This window comes from Ostrinia furnacalis, unplaced genomic scaffold, assembly GCF_004193835.3.
Source record: "Ostrinia furnacalis isolate ACB-3 unplaced genomic scaffold, ASM419383v2 OfSCF5667, whole genome shotgun sequence".
NCBI classification, from domain to species: domain Eukaryota; kingdom Metazoa; phylum Arthropoda; class Insecta; order Lepidoptera; family Crambidae; genus Ostrinia; species Ostrinia furnacalis.
Genome location: NW_021135906.1, coordinates 89349 through 116124, shown reverse-complemented (window position 1 = coordinate 116124; position 26776 = coordinate 89349). Strand labels below are relative to the sequence as shown.

General features: G+C 35.4%; 1 protein-coding gene across 11 annotated transcripts in view; it reads right to left on the bottom strand.

Annotated features, from left to right (window-relative positions):
- The window catches only part of LOC114361392 (T-box transcription factor TBX3), a 112982-nt gene that overhangs the window by 22825 nt on the left and 63381 nt on the right, over window positions 1–26776 (bottom strand). For 7 of the 11 annotated variants that reach the window (XM_028316382.1, XM_028316385.1, XM_028316388.1 and 4 more), the window contains exon 4: window positions 8858–8953. The exons of the other annotated variants lie outside the window; for them this stretch is intronic. In XM_028316382.1, the coding sequence (XP_028172183.1) occupies window positions 8858–8953 (96 nt within the window). The remainder of the gene's footprint in view (window positions 1–8857; window positions 8954–26776) is intronic. 11 annotated transcript variants of the gene reach the window in all.

Below are 26776 nucleotides of genomic sequence, written 5' to 3'. Positions count from 1 at the left end.
GGTATTACTATGTACAACTATACAGAAGGACTTGTGTGTTTTGAAAAACCGTTTTAATGTAGGTTTCTTTTATCCTACAGTGTAGGATAAAAGAAACCTACATTAAAACGGTTTTTCTTTTTAATTTTTAATTTTAACCGTTTTAACATTAAAACGGTTTTTCTTGTGTACTTAAAGCTAACACACATTGACCTCACTTTAACACATTCGTTTTTTCGTACCTTCCTCGGTACTCTGGTAGCATGGATTTCATTTTAAGCCGCGTACAGAAGTGTGATGTTTGTCTACCCACGGCTGACGAGACCTCGCTCCGTACCCGAAACCGATCGTGTGTAAACAGCCTAAAATGTAATGGTATGGTAGCTGGGTGCGCCAAAGTTCACCTAAATTTTCAACTCCGAAAATTGGAAGTCCGAAAATGTTCTTCCTAAAACTTTTCATCCTAACAATCACAATTCCTAACTACTCTGTCTCTAATGTTCATAATTCCGAATCATTCAACTTCATAATGTCATTAGCAATAAACATCTTTTATACTTTTATTTGTTCTCCTAGATTTTCTCAACATAACCATATTTTACACTATTATTCAAAGTCATATCTTTTTTGTTTAGATTTCTTTCTTTGACGATATATTAAAGTTCAAGTTTGTTGGCATTAGCACGTATACTTGAGTCCCGCTCTAGTCATTCAGTCAAGTTCCAGAAACGAATCGGTCCTATTCATAATTATTGGTTTAGGTTAGGTTAGAACTGTGACCACCACGCACGAGCCGAGCGAGCAAAGCCAGAGTCCTGCTCCAGTCATTCAGTCAAGTTCCAGAAACGAATCGGTCCTATTCATAATTATTGGTTTAGGTTAGGTTAAAACTGTGACCACAACGCACGAGCCGAGCGAGCGAAGCCAGAGTCCCGCTCCAGTCATTCGTTCAAGTTCCAGAATCGAATCGGTCCTATTCATAATTATTGGTTTAGGTTAGGTTAGAACTGTGACCACAACGCACGAGCCGAGCGAGCGAAGCCAGAGTCCCGCTCCAGTCATTCAGTCAAGTTCCAGAAACGAATCGGTCTATTCATTATTATTGGTTTAGGTTAGAACTGTGACCTTACGTTTCATTCGCGAAGAACGTACTTCTTTCTGTACGTAGTATTTATTATTATTCTATGGTATGAGTGAAAATATTATGGTAATGTTTAGGGATAAAAGTGTTATGATAAAAAACAGTAGGAGTTTAAATATATTTACATAAATGATTTATAAATTACAATTTTCGGAAACATGAGTGTTATGAACATCGCCGGTAGCACTACAAATAGTATGAATGAAAACTTTAGGATGAAAAATTTTAGGAAGAGTGATCATTCGGATTTAAAATCGTTAGGAAGAACCATTTCGGGTAAATAACTTTAGGTGAGCCAATATGGACCCATGGTAGCTCGTATGTCTATTGTCTTATGGTTGAAAATGGAATGTACTTAATAATCAAAAGTTTACTGCCGAAAGACAAATACAGACAAACTTAATATCCAAATCTGGGTTTTATTGTATTTGACTTAAGGGTCATAGAATTTCATAATTTAAATGCTCTCCCAAACTAACTAGAGGAAAGATGAGAGCATGATGACTTATTTGATCTCTTTGTTAATGACCGCGACCGTCATGGACAGGTGTGTGAACCAAATTAAGGTACCTATAATTTACCTCTTCTTGAATGAAATGTCAAAATTATTTTATAGTGACCTGAATACTATCGACAAGTAACTTTGCAAAAAGATAGGCATTTTAGAATTTTTAGAGAAGATGAGTGATTTCAGTTTGTGATGGACTGCATAATAAGGAAATGACACCTTTAACTATCATAAGAATGAATATTGCTCATTATTGCAATAAGATCACGCACGACTTTTAGACAACTTAACTCTATTTTAGTCAGTGATTACTTGAAATTGTAAAGATTATCAGTCACAACTTGTAATATGAGACTAAAATCTTCAGTGAAGAGGGCACTACACTTTTTACAAAAAAGTTAAACCCAAGACGAAGACTGGACATTTCCATACTAAATGTCAATTTAATACCAGATTTTAACCAGAGTCTAACTTTTTGTAAGATGTCTTCTTTCCTGCAATATTTTTACAATTAATTTTAAGTTACACCTATAGGACACTAGTTTACTCTGAATTGTGAGTGTGTTGCCATAACACAGTTCTTTCAGTCTCACAATAGTTCGTTTGAAGCGCGTATAAAACGGTTAAAGACCCGCGACCACTCATCAACATCATTATCAGAGGCAGGCATACCTCCGCAAAGAGGCAGTGTTATAAATACTAAAACAGACTCGAATGAAGGTATAAAACTATAAAAACCTTTTATCCGCCGCTTGGTGCTTAAATGTGAAGTATAAAATCGGCGTGGTTTCTCTTTCCACCGTTTTTTGTTGGACTGTTGCAAAGACAATGCAGAACGTTGGGAGAGGTCTTGCTATGCTGGTTTTCGGATAGTTTTGATGTCAGCTGTAATTGCGAATCGTGGCGCCACTGTCTTTATGAATGGAACTGTTCCACATTTAAATGCGCTCTAATGCGATCGGAGGCGTAAAAGGAAGTTTTCAGTTAAAGCGTGGGCCGTTTCATGTGTTCGCTTTTAATTATAATTATTATTCAGTTGCGACACAAAGGTGATTGTGACACACTTTTGTAAGAAATGTTAAACAGTTTTTGTTTTGAAACTATTTTCATTCGCTAGAAGAAGAGAGACTAGAGATGGATAAGGACGATTTAGCCAAATGAAAATAGTTTTTAAATCTAATGATTAATGTGCGGCAAGTTCTTAGTGCTACCAAGAGATGGCGTTGTATGTACAGTCGCGGAATGAAAAGGTTCGTCACCTTAGTGTCGGTTTTCGCTTGCACTAGGTACTGTAAGAGTCAAACCTGCCAACATAACAATGCAAGAAACAGTGCTGCTAACATTTAAATAAATATGTCGTTTGCTAACGAATAAGGTTTTGCTCGTTTATTTTTCTATCCCATCAGTGCAATGCAATGATGACATTGACCAATTGACAATAGGTTTTTTTATTTAAGAAAAATAATAATGGCAGGTTGAACCAATAAGAAGGTTTTAGTTTATCAATCTTATTAATCTTCTTGACAAGATAAATCGTCAAACAACTTTGATCTGAATGATTTTGAACTTTACTGACGAACAGTTAAAGATTATTTTCTCTAACTCGAGATTATTCTGTAACATAGTTTCAAAAGGTAATATGTGCTCGCGATTCGTTGAAGGAATCAATTTGAAAACTGACGAACCTTTTCATTCCGTGACTGTACATTAGTTCGCATTAGTAGCGTATTTTCAAAAATGTGAATTTCAAACTATGATTGGATGAATCAAATCGATTTAGGATGTCAATGACAAAACTGCTAATTAGTCAAAAATAGCATTAAATATCTTTTCTTGCCTGTAACATGTCTTCCGATAAAGCAAGAGGACTAGCGCACTCAGTCAACTTTACGATCGCACTCACGATTTATCTTGGGTCGGGTGAATGTCACAATTAAATTAATTTATTAATTCGCAACCTTTACCTTTTAATTAAGTGCTCATTAAATCAGTTTACCATAAATATACGCACGAAAACTAAATAGAAGAGAAATACTGAAATACGTTTTGTCTTCTGTTTTAAATGTGTTAATTTCTGCAGTGTAAATTATATTGTATTTTGACAAGTATTGGAAACTAAACTGGAAATACACCAAAGGAATTTAACTCACGACTCTACCTGCCTGTATAGACGTTAAAAGCATGATAACACAATTTTATACCCCTATTCGCTTACAAAATGCGTAAAAATTGAAATTATTTAAACATACAATGAATTGTCCATCTCTACATTAATTTCGCCCTGGATCAAACGTAATATAAAATGTTTAGTTTCAATTTGCATAATTTTATTTGTGGCAATAACCAATAAAGGGTAAAAACAAAAACTGACGAAGGCAATGAAATAACAAAGTGTCTCCGAACAAAAGAATCGTATGGTTAAAGCCGCATTATTTATGTTGGTTATAAAAATAAGCTTAGGCTCCATAAAATTATATGATCAATGGATCAACGCCACCTGCCGTCGAAGACGCGCAACTATGCCGTGCGCAAGCGCTTCTAATTGCTCACCGACTCATGCGCAGCTATTATGAACCTTACTGCTTTGCAATAAGAACTAGTTCTTCGTGCTTATCGTCGGCTATCTTCGGTTTAGCTGTCAACGCTTACGATTCCAGTGAGTGATATATTGGGTCGCGTCGTACTTAAACAGTTCTTGTAGCGTATCTACTAAACTGTTACAAGTGGTTACAAGATATCGCTATCGCGTTAGACTTGAACTAATTTCAGGTGGTAGAGCGAGACGACATGTTTTCTGGTGTTATTTACGATAGTGTTTATATCATGAAACGCAACACTCAAATTGGAAAAGCTAAAAAGTACATTTTCGAAGGTCCAGTGCCTTCAACTTATGTGAGTCACCTGAAACTCCCTTACATATTATTATATCCCTTCAAATTTATATTTTCAGTCTGAAACTATTAAGGTTCTAACTAAAATTAAGTTATTTGGAAAACTAAGATACTAAGTAAGATAGATAGAAGCAATTATGTCAGTGACTCTACATTCATGATATCTCTTCACGATAGAAACATTTTTAACTGCCACCTTTTAAACTGCTAGCGAAACAATTTTATTAGCAGAATAGCGAAAAGCAAATATTTTTCAACGAGTTTTTTTTAAATATAATAATCATTTTACCGTTTACCATAAAATAGCTATACTTTATTTACGTTACGAATCTATAATGACCGGTTGTCAGACGTTAGTATTCGTTAATTACCCACACTGGGCAAACTGAGGTAATTATCGGGTTTTTCTATACCCATTACGACACTACCATTGCCCTTTTATGGCAATCATTCCCCATGCCTTCAATTTTAGTGCGAACCAAGAAAAACTGAAGTCGCCGGCCCGCATCGGAATAGTTTCATTTTGCCGCTGAATTCTTTAAATAGAAAATTGATGGGGGCCTTTTCTGCGGTTGCAAATGAAATGTATAGGTAGTAGAAGATATTCGACTTTAAGGCCGAGTTGCACCATCTTACTTTATCTTTGACAAACGTCAAAAATCTGTCAAACTCCATACAAAAAGCACCGGTTATTGTTATTATTACAGTTAAAATAAAGTGGTGCAACTCAGCCTAAGAATCAGTGACGAGTGACATTGAGAATGTGTCGACTTTGCGACCGATTTGCGATTCCCTGCATCCCTACATTCGATAGTAAACGAGTAACTAACCAAAATCTAAGATTAAGCTACTCTCAATTGAAAATAGCTGCTGCTGTTATAATTAAGCATCATGCTACGAGTACATTTCTCATGCCTTCAACTCATGTAAAAAATAATTGCAATCGAACTCTACTGATATACCTTTCGTGAAAAAAATAAAACAATTGAATGATTCTTATAAGTATTTTTTCTACTTTTGATAAAGATTTCAAAAGAGGGAATAGACAGTTAAACGTAAGAAAGTAACGTAGGTCCTTTTGAAATGTATGTTGCAGTATAACTTTTGTGAGGCAGGAATTTTAGTTTGAATGTGAATGTTATCCATTCAATCATCTATTTGGAAGGTTTAAATTATCATCTCCGGTGTATTCCAAGCTGTTCCCATACAAAATTCCTCTAGGCTCGTTAGGAGGCAATCTCGATGCCACCCTCGCGTAAGTGGCGCAGGCGCCGGCCGTCATCACCCGAGGTGTCTGTACCCTAATTATATGGAGGAAAACACCTCACAACCAAATATTTGTACCTACCACTCATCAATCGATTTTTAACTCAGTCCGTATTGATACAAGGTTGAATTTCGATGTCAATGTGTTCGAAGTCTAAGAAAAAATGGTTCAAGAGAATTGGCGTAAAAAAGGACTTAATTACAATATGATTATGGGTTTGTTCCTGACAAAACTAACAAGCGTTTGTGTTTAATTAAGGTAATAAATAGTTATATTGTCGTTAGGCAGCTGTCGGCCGAGTGTTTGTTTTTGTTGTCTCTACTGACATGTGCTCGAAGTTGATGAATTGGTTCACTTTTTGAGGATATTGCGATTCGGTATTAATTGCTATTGTTTGCAGTGAATTAATTGGTTGCGTCTAACATTTGTTTCGATAGTTTTTTCTGTTTTGTTTTTTGCTTATCTTCTACTATTATGAGTGAGGTAGGTTTACTTGAAAATCAATTTGAGTATGATTCTAAAAATATACGAATGTCTCAATAGTAGAATAATTTACTCATTTTATTCTTGAAAAACAAAGTTTAAATATTATATTAAGTCCACAAAATAATAATGTACCTACCTACTTCGCTAAGACTAAGACTGTGTTTTAACTTTTGTCATGGTCATCGAGATTAATTTTACCTATTAGTAGGTATATTAAATCTGATTAATCATTAAATAATGCTAAATCAAAACTGAATTTTCAAGTCAACACTTTCATCTAAAAGAAAACATCTTTAGGGACGGGCTTATGTAAGTAAACATAAAGTCATCAATCACGGGACCAATCAATTATTGCCCTCTCCCTTTGCAGGCTGGATGTAGATCCACACTAGTGATGTTCCTAGAGTTTGGTTTGAGTGATATATCGATAGAGTCACTCTAGTCACGCGAGATATTTTTTATTAGAGTGACAAAAACGATGTCGTTATTGTTGTCACAATGAGAAAGTCACTTTTTTTTATTAACATTTAAGACGCATAAAGTTTGAAACCCGTAGAATTTATTTGAGCTTGCCCTAATTATGAAGCAATTTATAACGTAATTGAACTAAAACCTCTATTGAGGTTACGGATTACTTATTGCCAGAAGAATTACTTTATTACTACATACTCAATTTACATTTTGATTCCGAAGATGTTAAGCCTGGATAAAAATTATGTGTAACAGATAACTCTATATTGGTACCTTACTCACTCTACTAAAAATCGAACGGAATTTTTAAACTCGAGTTTTTACAATAAGACTGATTCGAGTCGCATCACTATCAGAGGGTCCCGGGAGACGGCAATTTGTAAGGGAATATCGGGAGTGCTGGTGGAACTGAAAAACGGGACGTTGACTTGCAGAGGTTACACTTCGCAGTACATAAATAATAAACTATCAGTCGACGCCAATAAAAATCGGTAAGCTTGTGAACAAGATGAGAACATCTATTGATATTAATCTGACTATATGAACCTTAACTTGGAACTCCTCCTGTTTTCTTCTGATTAATTTCGTTGCGGGTCCAATGACAGTTTAACTTACCCCCGGGCCCCGGGACAAACTTGACCTTCACTTCTTGGAGGTCAAGCTTTAGATCCTGGCTACAAAGGAGATGCAGCGGTGGGAACGAGAGGTGGGAATAGTCCCGTTTGAGTCTATGATCTCAAGTCAGTTTAACTGACATCACTAGTCTAGCCTTAATTAAAATACAGATTTGAATTAATTTTACTAAACATGATATCATAAATAGATAACCCAATTAATCTTTCAAACAAAATCATATGCTTATTACTCTAATTCTAAAATGCGTAAAAATACACAAGAAAACCGTTAAAAAAACGCGCCCAAAGTTGAAAGTGTAGACCTACATCATTATCAACAAAACAGAAAATTACACGGCCGAGTAACCTTTCGTTTACAAACGGCAGTGACTAAAAAACGTATAATAGACGAGGTCCGACCATAAATAATAGAATCATTAACATCTGCCTCTATGATTCTGATCATCAATTTTTTTTGGCGCCGAAAAAAGTTACCGGCCCGCGGCGCTGGCTGGTAGGCGGGAAACCAGACCTATTTTGACGGCTGTTGTTTCTATTATTTTTAATTTCCGTGTCTGTCAGACAACGGAATCGACTAATAGTTTTTGAGCCGATCTCGAGTGGATATGTCAACGTGAAATTATGAAGTCCGTCAGTTTATAAAATAACGCTAAACTAACAATGGGTTAGGTTTGGTTAGATTGTAATCTAACTACGTCAGATTATAATCTGACGGAATTCACAATTATACGGTGACATATAATATTCATTTGCTTCAATAACCAAGGAATAGACGCCTAGGAAATTAACTTCGCGAATGTGATGAGACCACATGTAAATCGCCGAGTACATGCATAATTTCTTATTAAAGTTCAATTTTAAATGGTAAACGAGAAAGCAATCGATATTGTTAATCAAACTGGTATTTTCCTTATAGCACTGCGATCATTTTTGAAATAAATAAATAAATTTAAAAGCAAACACCTTTTCACCACGTTAATAGGTTTCCCTTCTTTTTCAACGCGCTTTGGAACTCCAAAGCGCGTTGAAAAAGAAGGGAAATACCTAATAACTAATAACTATTAGTTTTACGTTCGTTCTAAAGAAATTTCAAATGTGTAGATATAAGGTCATGTCATAGTTATTAACATTAAGCTGATATCCTTGTAATTACTTCTGAACAGATATTATTTTATGGGTAATAAAATGTGTACAAGATTGTGTATAGAGGTCGGTAAAATTACTAATTAATATTGCACGTTAAACATGCTGTATTTACTATGCGTTGAGAAAAGCGTTCTGAACTTATTCTGTAATTTTCTAAGTTCTTTTATGCCAGTTACATTTTTTTCTTTTTTTAGTTCATATTTGGCAAATGTTGGCAGAGTTTCATGCGTTCTAGGTTTAAAATTCAAAAGTTAGAAAAAAAACAAAAATCTAAGGAACACACAGATTAAAATTATTTGTAGTTTTTAAATAAAAATCAAAAAGTCTACTAACCAAATGATCTGAGTGGGGGTCTCTGGGCGCACTAGGGGCCGGGTTGGGCCACAGCAACTTTGACAACATCCGTTGGCTTTGGCTATAGATGAGCTCCTACGAAGGAGAGAAAAATGAACTTTAGTATACTCAGAATAAGGCCCATTATGCCTGCGAACAAACTTGATTGGCTAACTGTATGATAAATTAAGGTAATCATACATTCGCTGCTTATGGTTATTGAAGGAAATCACATTGATTTAACTACAGTTGCTTTTGTAATGGAATGTTTAAAATTGATATCCATTAAAATAGAGATGCTTTAATAAATTAAAATGTTTAAAAAATAAAATTAAAATATTATTAGTTGCATCTAACCAAAGCTGAAACCAGGATTCAAGTCTGTCCGTCTGAAAAAAACAATAAAAAAAAATGGCAGGTGTGTAAGAAAAAAAATAGTAAATACAGATCTCAGTACGACACTAACATAACTAAAGTCACCCTACGTTCTAAGAACCGAGTGCCTGAGGCGATCCGGTGGGTTCCGTCGGGCGAATGTTGAATGAGTGAGATTATTAATAATAATAACACGTTAACCCGGCGCCCGCGCCTACGGCCGCTGACGTCATCGATGACAAACATTTGGCAAAAGCTTTGGGAATTTTTTAATTGGTTTATCTTATATCCGTACGAAATTGATAGTTCATGGAAGATTTCTTTCCTTTCTATGGCGCTTCTTTCACGATGATCTCATCCGCCATTGGACCACGCGTACCAATCAAAAGTTTTACATGAACATTGACTCTTGCCCTTTCTCTTTAATAAAATCCCAAGTTACACACTTTTCGAGCTTCTCAAACACAATGCGCAGTTATTTTGTTTCTTTATAAGTTTCTAAACAATTAATTCTACCTTTTTAATTAATCAACATACATACATATTATTTTTTGTACTTTTACGAGGCCGTATTTTACTTTCAAAACGTGTTGAAAAAAAATTGTTTGGTGTTAGCCGAATGTTGACAACTCCTGAGTGCCAAAAAGATAACAAGGGCCTAATAATAGGTTTACAAAGTTCTGGTTTACAAAACAAACAGCGGGCTAACTGGAAATTTTGGAATACACTAAACGACTTTACAATAATACCATTACGGGCACGACGTTCGAAGAAAATTGAGAAATAACTAAATAATTCATGGGAATTATCACCGTGGTTAAATTAAAGTAACCAAGTTTATCAATGGGATGTTTATATTTTTTATTTTTATTACTGTCCGGAAATGTTTACTGAAAATTGTTATTAAGATTATAAATTACGTAACTAATTGAGGGTAGTCCCAATCACTTTATAGAGTCAATATTATTTGAATAATAATGATTTATTTTTTATTTTCTGTGACTATCATTACCTTTATAAAAAGGTATCAATATTTTTATATTAGATCAGCATTGCATAGTAAATAAAGCCTCGTAATTTAATTTCCGAATGTAGAGTCGCTAACCGCTTTGTAATGTCAAAACTAATTTAATTACAATAATGTTTTAGCTTTAACTCAATAATTTTCAATATTTTCTTTTAACTATTTAGTGTAAGAACAAGTGTCTTTATAAACTCCTAATTGATACTATTTCAACGTTAACTCTTTTAACTGACACAGTAAAATAAAATCAGCACAAGTGATACCTAAACAAACAAGACGTCTGTATTTATTCGATTTATAGTTAAAAAAGGCCACAAACGACACCGGGCCGGGCATAAAACAATAAATCAAACGGTTACTCTCTCAGAGAGGTCTTGATCCGAGCAATTTAGCACAGAATTATAAATGCCTTCAATGGAAGTGAAACAGCTCAAGTTCTGGATAAGAATTAGTTTCTTTAATTAAAGAAAAAAAAAACATAAGTAAAATTTATAAGAACCCATATTTTGATTAATACTAAACAAATATTATAACATTATTATTAGTTTTCCTCATCGTTTGCTGAAAATTTAATTTGTGTTTATAACGGTTGTATCACCCAAGACGGTTTTAACAGCTTTTTCATAAATGCGACGACCGCACTTAAATATTACTAACAGTTTATGTTCATTTATTACTCACACCTTATCTATTTCGATTATTTGTATTGTATAGTAAACTAATTAATGTATTTAAGTACCCCCTTTATTGCTATCCAGCCCTTTACCTTGCACCTTGAACCCACATTTATAAACTACAAATCAAGTCGTAAACGTCGGAAATGTAGCAAATAGTAAAATGTCAAATGAGTAAAGACAAAAGACGAGCGTTTATTTCGACGAAACAGCAAATTGCCGGTCGATAAAAACAAAAGACAATCAATCAACCGTTGAAATAACCACCGAGGCGCAGTCGCTATGTCGCAACGGAGCAGTCGCCATGCGGTTGGAGTCAGTCGCTATGCGAGTTGATGATAGGGTCCGCTCCTCGACTGTTTGTTTTGCAGGCGAGAACTTTGCCCAACCTATCATTACGTTCGCGATATACTTTTTAACTCTGGCACGGCGCCATAGAGTTGCGACTTGCGTCTTACGACTGACGCATAAGTTTTTACGCAATTTGAAATTACTGTATGCTTACAGAATGCGTAAGTAACCAATTATATTTTTGAAATACGCCTTAAAATATGTATTTGGATGAATAACTATTTAAATAAATGGTATTTAAATGTTTAATTACCTCGCGGTCTTCTGTCGTTAAAAGTGGTGGACATATTTTAATTAGGTTTGCAAAAGTAACATAATTTAATTATTGAAATTGCCCAATATTATAAGATTTTAGCAAAATAATTAGCAAAATCAAAGAAATATCTGCATATCTGTGGAGTTCCCATTTAAACGCTGGGTGTCCATAACCACAGATTACTCGCTTCACGATTAAATTGTGAACTGGCTAAAAATACATGCAAATTATACTTCGACTCCTTTTTTACTTCACTTAGCTTTTGACCGTTAAGCTGTAGTATAAAGTCACTACATATTACCTGATCAATGGGTCAAATAAGAAAAAATAAGCCAGTGCCATATCTCAATTTCAAAAAGATAAACATATTCAGAAGTAACTAAACATCTGTCAAGAACTGAACCCATATCACCTCAATAAATTACCGAAATTTTCACTTAAAACTTGCGCATAATTTGCGCTGCCAATAAGCTGGTTAAGGTCAGAGCAATATAACATTGTCTCTCATTTGACAGGTTCAAATTAAAACGTAAAATGCCGGAGGTGAATCGTTAAGTGAAGAAAAATGGACCCACCCACATGAAGCAACAAAGCCACGGTGATGTGTTAAGGACGGACCACACGTGCTCGCGTCAGTACGCTATGTAAATGTACAGGTAACAGCACGTCAGATTATACATATTTGTTGCATAATCAGCCCTATTACAACTGTATAAGACACCTCAGTATTGAACTTGATGTGCTGGCTTTAGTCTGTAAAGCTGTGACGCCTGTCACAGCAATAATAATACTATATTATTTAAATAAAAAAGCTGAATCAAGTGTGTACGTAACCACCACATATCGATGGGACAAGTCTATCTTTTTCGCTACAATCAGATTTACAGATCATGTTAACATTGCTCTTTTAAAGACCTAATTTTGCTTTTAGTTTCTTAAAATAAAAGCTTTCAAAACTAATTTCAAAGCAAACTAAACTGTGTCTGTTTTTTCCACAGTACACTTCCAATTCAAATTTTATCCTCAGTCAACTAAGCTGCTGTCAACACCTGTCAACGTCACCCAACAAAATTCGAACTGCCCCGAACAAGTGTAGATCAGCCCTAATCCAGACGTTCGGATATACCTTGTAAGACCTGTAACTAATGGTTACAGGATATTTATAGCACGGTAGTAAGTTATACTGCGCGTTTCAATTACTATAGCAAAGATTAACATGTCAATTCTCCACGAATTATGTGTGTCAGCATAGCTACGCCTAAGGCTTCGTAGTAATAGTAGAGGAAATAACTAGTATTATAAGTTATGTGATATGTTTGTTAATTTTTGATTGACAGGCGGTTTGGGCATGTATTTGAATGGAGTCAAGGTTTGGTTTGATATTGAGGTTTGGAAGTTTTATTTTCTAATAACGGTTCAGTATTCCTCACAAATGAGCTTTCGTAACATGTTAAAAGGCAGCACTTTAAATACTTATTATAATGATCGATCTAAAGTAATTTGGTAGGAAATCCGTTTTTTATCTGCTGCCAAGCTTAAGATAATCATCTCAAAACGCGTAATCGCGTAAATCCTTAGGCCTACGCTCGATCATATCCTTAATTCCTAACCAGGGATGCTTTACGACGTAATGCTACAACATCAGAATTTAATTTACAATGCCGTGAGTGGTGTTTACACGAAATTGCCCACCAGTGCTTTGCTGTAAGTCCAGTAATTTCGAACCACCAACGTCGATTGTTGAAAACGTTGACAAATCTTGGCTCGTTGGAAATGTAAGGTGTAATTACTTAAGACGAAATAACACGTGGAGGACTTAATCAGTTCGGCATCAGCTGGAGAGCTGCAATTAGGCAGTTGTACAAATATGAATGGAGAGGGCGAAGGCACGCCTCGCGACGCCGGAGGCTACTCGTAAATAGCCTCGATTCTAAAGAAAGAATGTATTGGAAGCAGACAACATTCTCTATTTTATGGTGTATGCTTTGTTTGCGATTTTGAGGATATGGAAACGTCTGCTAAGAAAGATGTAGCCAAGACCTCAAGGGCGTAATCGCGTAAGTATGTAAAGAACAACAGTCAAGACAAAAATAAACATTTTCGCAAATTAAAATTTTAAATGTAGGTAAGTACCATTGATACACCTGCTTGACTACTATTATTCAACCATACTACAGATATCGATATACATATACCTGCTTATAGAAACCATTGTCAAACAGCGGCATGATTCAGAGGTGCCGACTTTTTTCCCAGCCCCACGGAGCTAGTTAGTATCTCCGATCTATCCAATAAACCGCGACGTATATGGGCGCAGGCGCCGGCGCAGCGAAAGATCAACACTAATTAAGCACCATAAAACCGAAATCGTTACCTTTCACCGCCGGTAACAAATTCAGTTAAGACAGATGAAAAAACGTACCATAGATTGATGATACGACCGGACCTCCGCGCGGCACTGATTGCATCGGTGGCGTTTTTGGGCAATTTCGAGCGATTCCGCGTCTCTCAACGACTATCGTTCGATTTTACGATTGAGGACTTTCGATTGTTCCAGAAAAACAACGTGTGAAAATGATTCGGGAAGTTCTCTCATCGTTGCATTTGGGGCGGATTTTATTGTTGATGAGGAGAGCAACGAAATTGAAATGCTATTTTCAGAGTTCTTTACAATGTTTTCTGCAAAAGATAGCTGGTTAGATGTAACAGTTAAGATACCTGTAGAAGCAAACCAATTTGGCTTCACTTAGGTTAATTCCCGACCTGTAACTCTTCCGGTCGTTTATCTCAAGCGGCTATCATTTTTAACAGAGGGTCTTTAAGTATTGCTGACTGAGCCAGCGTTATTCACAAGCTGTGCCTGAGTCTCTTGTTGTACAGTGAAGTTAAAGACAGTAAACTCATCGTCGATGAGTGAGCGTAGACATGTTGTCTATGATGTATTTACTGACTTCATAAGTATCTACAGATAATACGAGTTAACGAAAGAGCAATGAGAATGTTTTCAAGTATTGTTGGTATAAAGAGAGTCAGGAGTATCGGTCAAATGTAGGTTGTTCCCATCCTGTCAGTGTTCTGTGTATTTAGGATATGACTTTTTTATAAGATTCCAATAGGTACAGGTACCTTCAGTAGGTATCATCAATTTAGTATTCCCTGCTGAAGCACGACCTTTCTAATTTACCAGAGCATGTGGGAGATCCACCTCTGCGCTGGTGTAAGCCACCCGCGCGCGAGCGGGACTTCGCGACAGACACGGAGGGAGTTAATGTCCACCTCTTTCCAGAAAACTTAAGAGAACCAACAATTCCTGGCCAATAACCTATGGTCCACAGACTTACTGTCCAGCTCTGCACTGGCGTAAGCCACCCGCGCGAGCGGGACCTCGCGACAGGGACGGCGGCGCAGGCGCCACCGCGGGGCGGCGCCGGCCCCACGCGCACGCGCTTATTGAGAAATTCCACGACGCATCCTCCTTTTGCTTTCCCGTGTAGTTATTTTAACTCCCTGTTAACAATATTACCGATTCGGTGACCGGTGCAGACGCATATTTTATCCGATCGCCCGTTAGCGAGCTGCAGTGATTTATAACTTTACGTATTGTAACGAAATCCTGCGATGGGTGTGCTAACTGCTAAGTGTGGGTTGTTGACTAGCAGAGTATTTATGAGCTGGCTGGGAGTTCTGAGAATCTAGGCTTGTCGTTTTTACACTAAGAGCTGGTAGAGCAAAATGTTTCCGAATACGTAAGATAAGCTGAAACTGGACTGAACTTTCAGTCTTGTGAATCTTTCAGTTTATCAAATTGTAATTGTGATGATGCTGTAAATATTTCAGTGGCTCTTTTATTTTTACAAATAGACTAACTGAAGGTAACTTTTGGTTCATCGAGATGCTCTATTTTTCAAATTCTCATTATCACAACTTGCTTCGCTGGATTCCTTGACTTTTGGAATATTCTGGTAGTGTGGACTACGTAGTAGCTTTATGAAGTAAGTTCAAGATTGCTTAGTATACGAAAGCTCATAATCAAATCAGATTATATCAAGGCTCGCCAATAATAATGTAATTATTACAACGAAAAAACCTTACTTACAAAACTCTTATTAGATCCGATCAGCTGTACAGAAATCGATAAATATCGCAAAAAAACCCGTGGAAAGCTGTTAAAACAGCAATCAGGTCTTATCAGGCAGTTATGCTAATAAGACATGCTAATTCCCAAAACCAACAAACAAGCATAAGGCGAGCCAAAAGGAAGAGATGCGCAGACGGGCGCCAGCCACCAATTACGGTGGCCCGGCAGGGCTGTGCGAACGATTCTGGAGGCAGACTCTATCAGGATGATGGCGATTACATGGCGACTGGTTGGGGTGGACATGTTTTTGAAAATAAGTTCTCATTAAATTATGCCGAGGACATTTTTTTTTGCATTTGCACATGAAAAGAAAGTAAGAAAATCATGCAATGGGTGTTATTTTGCATTTTACAATTTCTTTGAATTTTACAAGGTTGCTCATTTTTTCTTACGAACAATAATCCTTTTTCTTAAAATGAAAATATATTTCTTTTTACCGTGCAGAAATTCAAAACTCCTTTTCTACATGTCAGTTTTACATTTTCCTCGTAAGATCTCTTTTGTGTGTCTGTAAAAAAACAATTCAGCAGTGATTGTTATTGTCCGAATTCGGTTGCTTGGAAGGGACTTACGAGTAATTTAAAAAAGGTTCCCTTGTTTTAATTGGTCAATATTGGACCGTGTATTTTCAGTATTGTAATGGGATTTTCTTTTGGAGAAAATGAAAACATACCTACACAATTTTTTGGAGAAAAAAGCATTCTCCCAAAAAATATGTATTTCATGATCATGATGTATTGTGACATTTGTGACTTGTTTTCAGCATAATATTAAATAAGTACTTTTTCCTTTTTCTTACCTATCGTGAATGTAATATTAAACATACCTTTTTCTTACCTACTGGTATATTGAATGTAATATTAGCCAAATTGTGAATAGACAACCCTAAATAGACCCTAGTCGTGGGTTCGTGGTAGGTTGCAATGTCGGGGAATGCACGCCTTTCTAGTTGAAACCTAGAATCAGTCTAAAAAATACCTTTTAGCATCGGTTGTTACTAGGAATTCCTTTTACCTTGTATATTTTACTCTTTGGTATTAAAATTGGTTGGTATAGTTGTAGAGATATTTGAACTACATATTCCATCTTCTTATAATTAGAACTAAAATTAATGTCGATTTAAGAAACGACTAAATAAACGATTTTCGGTAGTATTTTATTTTATCAATGAAATAGTTGGGTAATTAAAACAGGCGTTAAAGAAAAGTTAATAGGCTCGTATTACTTTTGGAAAACAGAAAATAGGCCATCCAGAACATTTCTAAAGTTCGTATTCTCAAAGCTCAAAAGTTTATTAAAAAGTCTTTAAGGATTGAAGCTTAATTAATCGACTTGAGTAGGCGCACACCGTTGATTTTTCGTCGGCCGATAGTTTAGTCGGGCTGTTGATCAGTATGGGCATTTATGGGAGTGCACACACTACGCCGATTCGATTTGGCCGATTCTTCATACAATTTGAAATCGGGCACAACTATCGGCCAACTAAAAATCAACAGTGTGCGCCTACTCTAAATAATTTATCCTCAATTTTGGTCTCGAGTGTAGAGTCAAACTTGAGTGACATTTTAATGTCAATGGTCTTGGGTTCTTTTTTCTTTTTTACTGTCAGTAGCTTTTTAACACCCTATTTTCGGTAAGTATTTTGTTACTCGGCCATCTGCCTACAGACCGACGCTGGGGGTGACAATGAGGCTACGTTCCTTCGCGCCGATTGGCGGACGCCCGTGACGTCACGGGCCGTCGGTCACGCCCCGTCGGTCGTATTACCGGATTAGAATGTCCGGTGTAGTACCTACTCGATTTGAACCCACTAGCGATGGGCCACAAGTTGTTCTGGATTTGAAAGTTTGAATTTCAATGTCGTTCTTTTGTGACGTTTCATCTTTCTTGCATGATGACTGTCATTGTCAAACGCCTGTTTTCGTTTTCGATCTTTGTTTGAGTTGTGACATTTGAATCTTCCTTAACGGGTGTCATTTGTTTTATAAATGAGTTTGTAGAAATACAAGCAATATTTTAATTTTCCATCGCGGTAAAATGTTGCATGCAAAACTTTTAAAATAGGAAAGAAAATCCAGTCAAACTTTTTCAAAAGAACAAAATTTTGAAAAGTGCAAAAACCGTTTACTGTCATAAAAGGGATTTATAAAATAATGAAATAGAAACAGTTTTATTATAATAAATTATATCTTGCATCTAATTGGTAAAGTAAACTATTAAACTAGGTAGAGATACCATCATTTACGGATTTAAGCAAAATTATCTCCAGTAAAAAATTATAATAAAATTTTGATCGACTCTACATGAAAAGGGACATAAATCGACTAGTTTTACCAACTCTCCTAGAGTCGCCCCGCATTATTATTACTCTTCTATGACCCCAATTATAACGTCTATGACACTAGAATTTATTCAAACACATTTTCATTTAATTTGAAACCTTATGATGATTACAATAAGTGTTTCCAAGTGTGTTCAAAATACAGGTTTGTGTTCGATATTGAAAAGTAGGGTGACAGAACTGGGGTGAGTGTACAGTTGACGGCACATCAGGTTATACATTATTTTGATTCCAAATTGAACTCTATTCCAAAGAATTAAAGACCATAGTGTTAAGCTTGATGTGACGTCATTGTACAATAGGTGCCCAGGATTATTTTGTATCGCAGTAAGGGGCTTAAGCTATTACGTCACGCCTTGATATGGCCGACATTATTATTAATAATATTTCATAATAGCATCGTTATGTTTATGTATTATTATGCTGAGCAGTTTATAATATTCTTTTAATGGAGTGATAAGTTTTATGGAGGTGCAATGGGGTAGTAATCTATTGTAAGTTTATTAGCCGTTCAAGTTTCATAATAGTGGTATTAAGTTGTTCTTATGATTCTTTATGAACTTTGAAGCTATAAGAAGCAGCTTAAAGGATTGTAAAAGTAAAAAAGCGGAATAGAAACAACTTTATAATATGCTGTTTTAATAGAACCATACTGAATTTAAACAACCACGTTTCGTCGAACTTGTTAAACGTGGTTGAAAAATTGTTCCTTGCATGATTCGTACCTGCGACCACTTGGATCACCATTTCAAGCTCGGTCACAAGTTGATATAACGTAGAGAGATGCCACTTCGGTCAGATTTTGAGACGGTACACTAAATGCAACTGAAGAAGTTGTATAAAAAATATGCTATAAGTATCCATAATCAACGAATTTTCCTATGGAAATCTCCGTCATAATAATATAGTACGACATATAGTATCGACAAACGAACAATTTTATGTAACTTAATCACCTATCTCTGAATTAGATTCACATATTTTTTACTAGAATTTTGACGTCTCACACAACTACCTACTTATTTTAAATTGTAAAATTATTTTAAATTGTCGCAGGCAGGACGTCCACTATTTTTTCTGAAACAACACGGATCTCCCTGAATCTATGACTTTTATTCCAAATATAAGAACTTGACGGCATATTAAAAACTGTTAACTGGCTACGTTATATTCGTAACTAGCTTTCCGCCCGCGTGGGATTTTGTCTGTCACAGAAAAACTTTATTGCGCGCGTCCCTGTTTCAAAAACCGGGATAAAAACTATCCTATGTCCTTTCCCGGGACTCAAACTATCTCTATGCTCTATCATCAAAATCGGTTCAGTGGTTTAGGCGTGAAAGCAAGACAGACAGACAGACATCGAATTTATAATATTAGTATAGATTCTTTCAGCGCGCAGTGTATTTTCTGACAATTAGTCGCGTTAATATTCGTAATTCAGCTCGTGTATTTTTACCTTTAACCAAACACCGCGTCGGGGGTTTATCTCGGCGCTCGAAAATCCCATATCGGTAGCTAATCTCGGTGTCGAGCGCTTCAATTAACTCCGAAACGTGTCCGAAGTCGGGCAATTAAATAGATAAACTCGCTTATGGTGGTCCCGACTCACGAGATGTATTATAATCTAATGTATGCGAAAGTCGATGGCATGTCAAGCTTATCAATGTAATACGTGCGATTTTACAATAAATAAATAAGAGTGCATCAGAAATAGTCGATATTCTTATGAAATTAAGAAATGAAACAAGTCGAATCTGTCAAGAATCCATAAAAAATCTGACAATGGAAAAATTAACATCCGAACTAGGTATTTTTGTTATATCATTAAAGTAATTCATTGGGAACAAATATTTTTTTATAAAAATCACAAACTAAAAATCTTAGGCTGAGTTGCACCACCAAGCTATAACCGTAACATTAAGGAAAAACTGTATTTTTGTATGGAGTTTGACTGATTGACGTTTGTTAAAGTTAAAGTAAGATGGTGTAACCCAGCTAAAGCCTAACGAAAGTTTATGCATATTTGCATTTTCACGGTAAAATGTTTCTATCTTAAGGTGAGACCACTAAAACATGTTGGTCCAAATATTTAAAAAAAGGTAATGCTCAACCCTATTAACAATAATTTAGTTAGGAATATGAATACCAAAGAATAAAAGAATCCAGACAATGCGGGCTCTTTATTCGGAGATGCGGGTCACTGTTATTTAACCTAGGCCGTATTGAGACACTAGTAAAATAAGTAAGGTTGCGCGGACAATGATAAAAATTTAAGCAATAATTTAATTAATTTTATCAAAAGATTGTTACTTATTACCTACTACTAATTAGTATTAGTAAGTAGGTACTAATTATGATTCTAAGTTCCGAGTTCCAGAATTAACATTACAGTAAATGCTTTCTTTCTCTATTAGTAAAGAGGAATGTATACTATTAAATGTCACATTTCTTATAAATCGAACTAAAGAAGGAATAGCGTCACTTAAAATACAGATAAAACTTGTCCTGATCTTGGATGAATCTTACTCTCAATGGATTCAAAGTTAAACTGCTCTATTATGTATTCTGTGGTTAAACTAACGCTAATCGCATACCCTATCCAATTACTTTTTTTTTTGCATCGAAAACGCTTTTCATAATTCCCATATGACTTACCGATTGAGTCCTCGCAGTTATACCGCGTTATTCTCCGTTTATTCATTTCCGTAATTGCATTTAATTTCCCATCACGACAAGTAATGCGGGATATATCACTTTTTATCGCATCTATACGCCGATGCCTCTCAGAGACAAGCCGGTGTAGGTTTTAATTATACCGCGTCGAATGTCACCTCTGTCCTGCGTTTACTTACACCAGTGGTTCTCAACATGTTTTACAGAAAGAAACGAAATAATTACTTTTAGCTATTAAAAAAGAAAAAAAAACAACTTATAAAACACTATTTAACATTTGAATGACTCTACTTTTAAAGTGACATAATTTTACAATTTCAAAGTGTCAAGTTATTTAAGTTCACTCAATAATTAAATTTATTGAAAGGACAAAATTATAATTTGCCTAAGAAGTGTTTGAAGTAAATTTTTTTTTACCTGCTTATAGCAATTGACTTGAATGTTATTCGTCATGATGATGTCATTTTCAATCTAAAGAAGTTAAACAAAACATAAGATTACGAAAAGCAGTGGCCAAAATACCAAAGTCCCAAAGTCTCAGCAGCGTTGTTTAAATGACTAACCAAATGTTGGGCACCACTGGCCAATGCCGCATAAACGAAATGACGACAAAATAAAATAATACGATCATTTGAGCGCGGCGCGTTTGAAGGCCTCAAAGGAGGCCGATTTGTTTAGCATAAAGAGCACTTTATGGTCTATATCGGTCTTATGAGAATTTATTCTCGCAGTTATTATTGCAATTCAATTAATGAAGCACGGTACCCCGCTTCTCTTTTAATGCAACGGAAAGGAACGTTTGGCAAAATTTCCCGTTCTCAATTTAAATTCTGTAATTAAAAAATGCTGGCCTCTAAACTTAGGTATTTGATGTTGGCACCTCTGCATATTTTTGTTTTTGCGCGCCAATTTTATGGTCACCAGATAAGTGATCAGATTGCGCCAGATTTCTCTAAATGAACCTACATTTCTTATATTTATGATTCATTAAAAGGTATAATTGTAATCTGTTATGATTTTGTAAATTATCTAGAACATCAAAGAAAGAAAAGACCGCATATTTACTACTAAATACAAAATTATGTAACCAGCTCTATTTTATTAGTTTTAAAACTTCAGAAATTTATACTCAAATAAGCAAAATAATTGCGATATACGCAAAAGATTTGAAGAAACCTAAAGTAATGAGAATATTAAAATAAACTCTTTATTGTAACTCTTTCTTTCTATTGTAGGTACTTTACTAAAGTAAAGCTTTTGCTAAAAACATTTTTACTGCAATAAGTTAAAAGATACTTTAATTTTACATTAACCTTAACCGATAGATAGTTCTTAAAGTTGGTAGCTGACGCGCTTATCAGGCTTTCCTCTACCTCCAAGGCAGGTAAGGCTTCATTCACACCGAATGTAAAGAACACAACCTTTAACAGTGTTTAAACAACTAAGGCTGGGTTGCAACATCTTACTTTAACTTTGACAAACGTCAAAAATCTGTTAAATTCCATACAAAAAACGCCGGTTATCGTTATAGTTACGGTCAAAGTTAGGTGGTGCAACTCAGCCTTAGTATTACAGTACAGCTAGGGACTGGAATTCGTTGCCTGCTGCTGTCTTTCCCGAAAACTATAATCCGGGCCTTTTCAAGGCGAGAGTGAATAGGCACTTACAGGGCAGATATGTACCATCCTAGACCGCATCCCACTTAACATCAGGTGCGATTGTGGTCAAATACCTGCCTTGTTATGCATAAAAAAAAAAAAAGTTTAGACTTCACTTTGAAAGATAGGACTTGTTCTAAAATTGTAGTTTGTAACTTTGTGATTTGGTTTGCAGAATTTCTGAAACTAACTTAGCTCAAAATTGGTTCAGTACCTAGATACTTAACCAGTTCATTTTTTACTCAAGTGTGAACTCTACATATTAATTTCATATTTAAGTAGAAAATGAGTAAGTATGCTCAAACTGAAAATCTCAATTCAGAAACCCATAGCTTTCAGACATTTAGGCTGAGTTGCACCACTTAACTTTGACAGTAAAGGACAATGACCAAAAGTGGTCCAAATGTCCACCACCAATGAGACCTATATTGGCTTATAGTCCATTAAATAGAGATTAACTTTCAATATGAGACGAAAAAAAAAGAGCTGTCAGTAAAAAGTTATGACTGTTTTAAAAATTGTAGTAGTTTACGCTCTAATCTCAGGAACTCCTGGTCCGATTTGAAAAATTCTTTTTGTTATGGATAGCCCATTTATCAAGGATGGTTTAAGGATAAATAACATCACCCTACAACCAATAGGGGCTGAGCAGTAAAGACAAATCTTGTAAAAATTAACTGAACCGGGAACTATTATTCAAACTATTTTCATGTGTACAAAGTCGTAGGCACAGTTAGTATAATATTTAATAAAATTCATCTATAACATGCGTAGATTAGTCCAAAATGTGCAATGGATAGAATGATATCAAGAACATTTTTCGGATGAAAAAGTAAAAAACAGACTTTTCATTCAGTCATAACTTTTTACTGATAGCATATTTCTGATTGCGGTTTGGTTATAATGAATCAGTATTTAGTAGACTATTTTACTACATAGGTCTCGTTAGTGGTGGACATTTGGACCACACTCCATACATTTTTGGTCATTGTCCTTTAACGATAACCGGTGTTTTTTGTATGGAGTTTGACAGATTTTTGACGTTTGTCAAAGCTAAAGTAAGATGGTGCAACCCACCCTAAGACTAGGTTGCACCATCTTACTTTAACGTTAACAACGTCAGAAATCTGTCAAACTCTATACAAAAAACACCGGTTACCTAGCGTTATAATTGCGGTTAAAGTTAGGTGGTGCCACTCAGGCTTAGTGCTTCAACTTTTTAAAAATTAGGAATTTCGGTCGCTTCGGTGTGACTAAGCCCCGACCGGTGGGCAAGGGAGACGGGTGACAAAACAAATGAGTGTTTTAGCGCTATCTCGCCCTTTCATCTCGCCGCGGTAGCAGCGCCTCTTAATGTAATCTGGATTATTTTATTTAAAAAACGGTGGGAGCAATTTGTGCCTAGAATTATTGGCCGATCAGAGTAAGGGTTAATTTGCTTTTAGTTTTTGGTTGCGTTTTACTTTTAAACTAAGCATAGCCTTTACTTCTAGGTAAAAGGAGTATTTTGCTGTGTATATCTTTAGTAAATGAATGAATTTGCTATATTCTATGGTTATTATTATAGCAGATACGTTAATGCCATAGATTAAATAATAAATTACTATTTTCATGTAAATTAACATACGAAATTATATTTTAAAGCTATTCTTTAATTACAATTATATTTCTCAAAATAAGCTGAATTCACCATTTATGAACTTTCGCTGTGTATTCTATAATCCTGCTTCAAACGGACCGATTAACATAATATAAAATTTTCCATAATATGACTGTACTTGCAATATTCTTGCTGCGTCTATATTAATATTAAATAAAAGCTGATTATTAGCACTCAACAGTTAACGACATGTCGGGTAGGCAAACAGCTTCATAAAAGCTGTTAGGTATTAATTATAGAGTTTAATTAGTGCGGGTGTTTTGATGTACAGAGTACAGTATTGTAGGATCTTATGTACTTGGAAGAGAAGCAATTTTGCAATGAAAATGTTTAGGGTGAGTTGCACCACCTAACTTTGACCGTAACTGTAACAATAACCGGTGATTTTGTATGGAGTTTGTCAGATTTTTGTCAAAGTTAAAGTAAGATGGTGCAACCCAGCCTTAGTCGGATGTGCTGTTTCTGTACATGTTATATGAACGATTTAGATGTAGGACTGTGAGTCTAGGATCAGTTCTGTGGAGGGACATCAATTGAAGAATCATAAACGATTTGGAAGGAATTTCTCGTGAAAAACAACATTAAAATCCGTCGCGACTTTAATTTTGTTAAAGAATGTTAGTAATTTGTGCAAATACAAATTACTAATAGTCCCTTTAACCCCTTGTACTAACGTAAATATGTTTCTGTCATGATAAAAGTTAAGTCAGAAACGAAATATTAGAGCCTTAACGATTTAACTAAAATGTAAGCTTTCATAGCAAATGAAATTAAACATTTTCAGTCAAAGGGAGTATTATTATAATAATTTATTCCAAAATAAATAACAGTATAAACACAAGTAGCGACTCAATGCCTCTGTTCACAGACCACCACTGGCCGCGATACGGCGGCAAAGCGTTTAAGCCCAGCTTTTATGAAGCTTATCATCTAAAGCTCATTCACGCACACATAGAGCTTTTATTTTTACAACTACGTATTTGTAAACACCCACACGTTTTGCGGTAGGGTTGGCAGTTTTAGTTATTTGGCATAATATTGTTAATAAAATTAACAAAAACAAATGTTCGGTGCTTCTGGTTGTTAAGCTTTACAGAAAACATATTTCTGTCAAAACTTATAAAAAGTAAAGTATTGTTTACCAGTACCACGCTAGACAAATGTTCTAATTATACCTTCTTCATTCTTCTTCACTCCTTTTTATCATCATCATTTCAGTCACAGGACGTCCACTGTTGAACATAGGCTTTCCCTAATGATTATATTATTAGATTGGGCGGTTGTTAGCGGCCTGCATCCAGCGCTTTTTTGCTACCTTTATGAGGTCGCCTGTCCACCTTCTGAACTTTTACCTTAAGTAGGTATTTGTAGGTTTGTATTTCTGCCATCCCTAATTGCAAGCAACAAAATAACCAGTCTAAATGCTTCTCAAATGACACAATTTGACTGAATTTGTGTTTTACGCCTTCAAAATACGATTGACATATAAACGGCGGAGATAATACAAGATGGCGGCGTCGGGCAGACCTCAAAACGTTATCATTTAATGCACTAATGACTTGTGTCCAATTGCTTTGTTATTAACAATATATTTTGGAGGTAATTAAGATGGAGTGAATTATATTTTTTATCTTAGACTAAGCTCAAAAACCTTGAAACCTTTACAATATTTTTTGACATAAGCTTTATCGATATCGATTAAGTGAAAATTTTCATAAAGAACTTTAAACTTTGGACAATTATTTGCAGTGAAGTCAAAACTTGTTGAAACTAAGGTAATCTATATTACCAGTCTACAAGCCACCTTTTTGTGTAACTAAAGGTTGACTGTTGAGTTTATTATACCTCTTTTCAGTGCATATTGATTAAGCTGATATTGAGATAAGAGATACCTTAACTATTAATAAAGATAATTTTATGAAGTGAAAACAGTCACCGGACCACCGTGTTAGTAGGCGCCGTACATCGTCAGTTTTATGGCATGCCGAAACATGGAATGCCACTACCTTAATACTGCCCTGGTGATTCGGACGAATGCCGCCGTATAAGGGCCTAAGCACACTTGATACTTTGGCGGTATTACAGATGATTGCTTACAAACAATACGCCCATATCGGTGTTTAAGAACCCTGGTGAATCATGCACTCAGTAGGTATATTTATCGTGTGAGTGTGCAACGATTTTGAGGACTACTTTTGGAGCGTGTAGCTGCTACTGTAATTCTTAAAGAATGTGTATTTTTACAATCTATATTATAAAGAGTCACAGTATAAAAAATTGCAAATACTAAGTCACATAATATTTTCATGCTTCAATATCGCCGTTTTGCATTTCATATTTGATCAATTTTAGAATGCATAAAGCTTTGGGATATCAATCGTAAGTCTCAACTATAGTGTCCTTGATAAAACAAGTTCAAATTGATGATACGGTCAAAGGCTCAAATACACGATGTCATCAGCGATCTCCCAAGGTAAAGTATCAAGTGTTCTCGCTCCTAATATGGTCCTTAATCGACCACCTTAATCCGTACCTGATCGGTCGAGTTTTATCTTAACGGGATTAAAGAGCTACTGGTGTTCGCGTTAAGGCTGTCCGCGTATCAATTTATTTAAAATATTTTTTTTTTTTTTTATTTATTATTCATTATTGAGCAATTACATATTTGATCCAAATAGCGTCCTAAATCCTCTTTAGGTTTGTTTTGTATTGTGATGGTATAAGAGATTTGAGCTTTTATACTCGTTATTATCGTTTAAGAATGGGGTT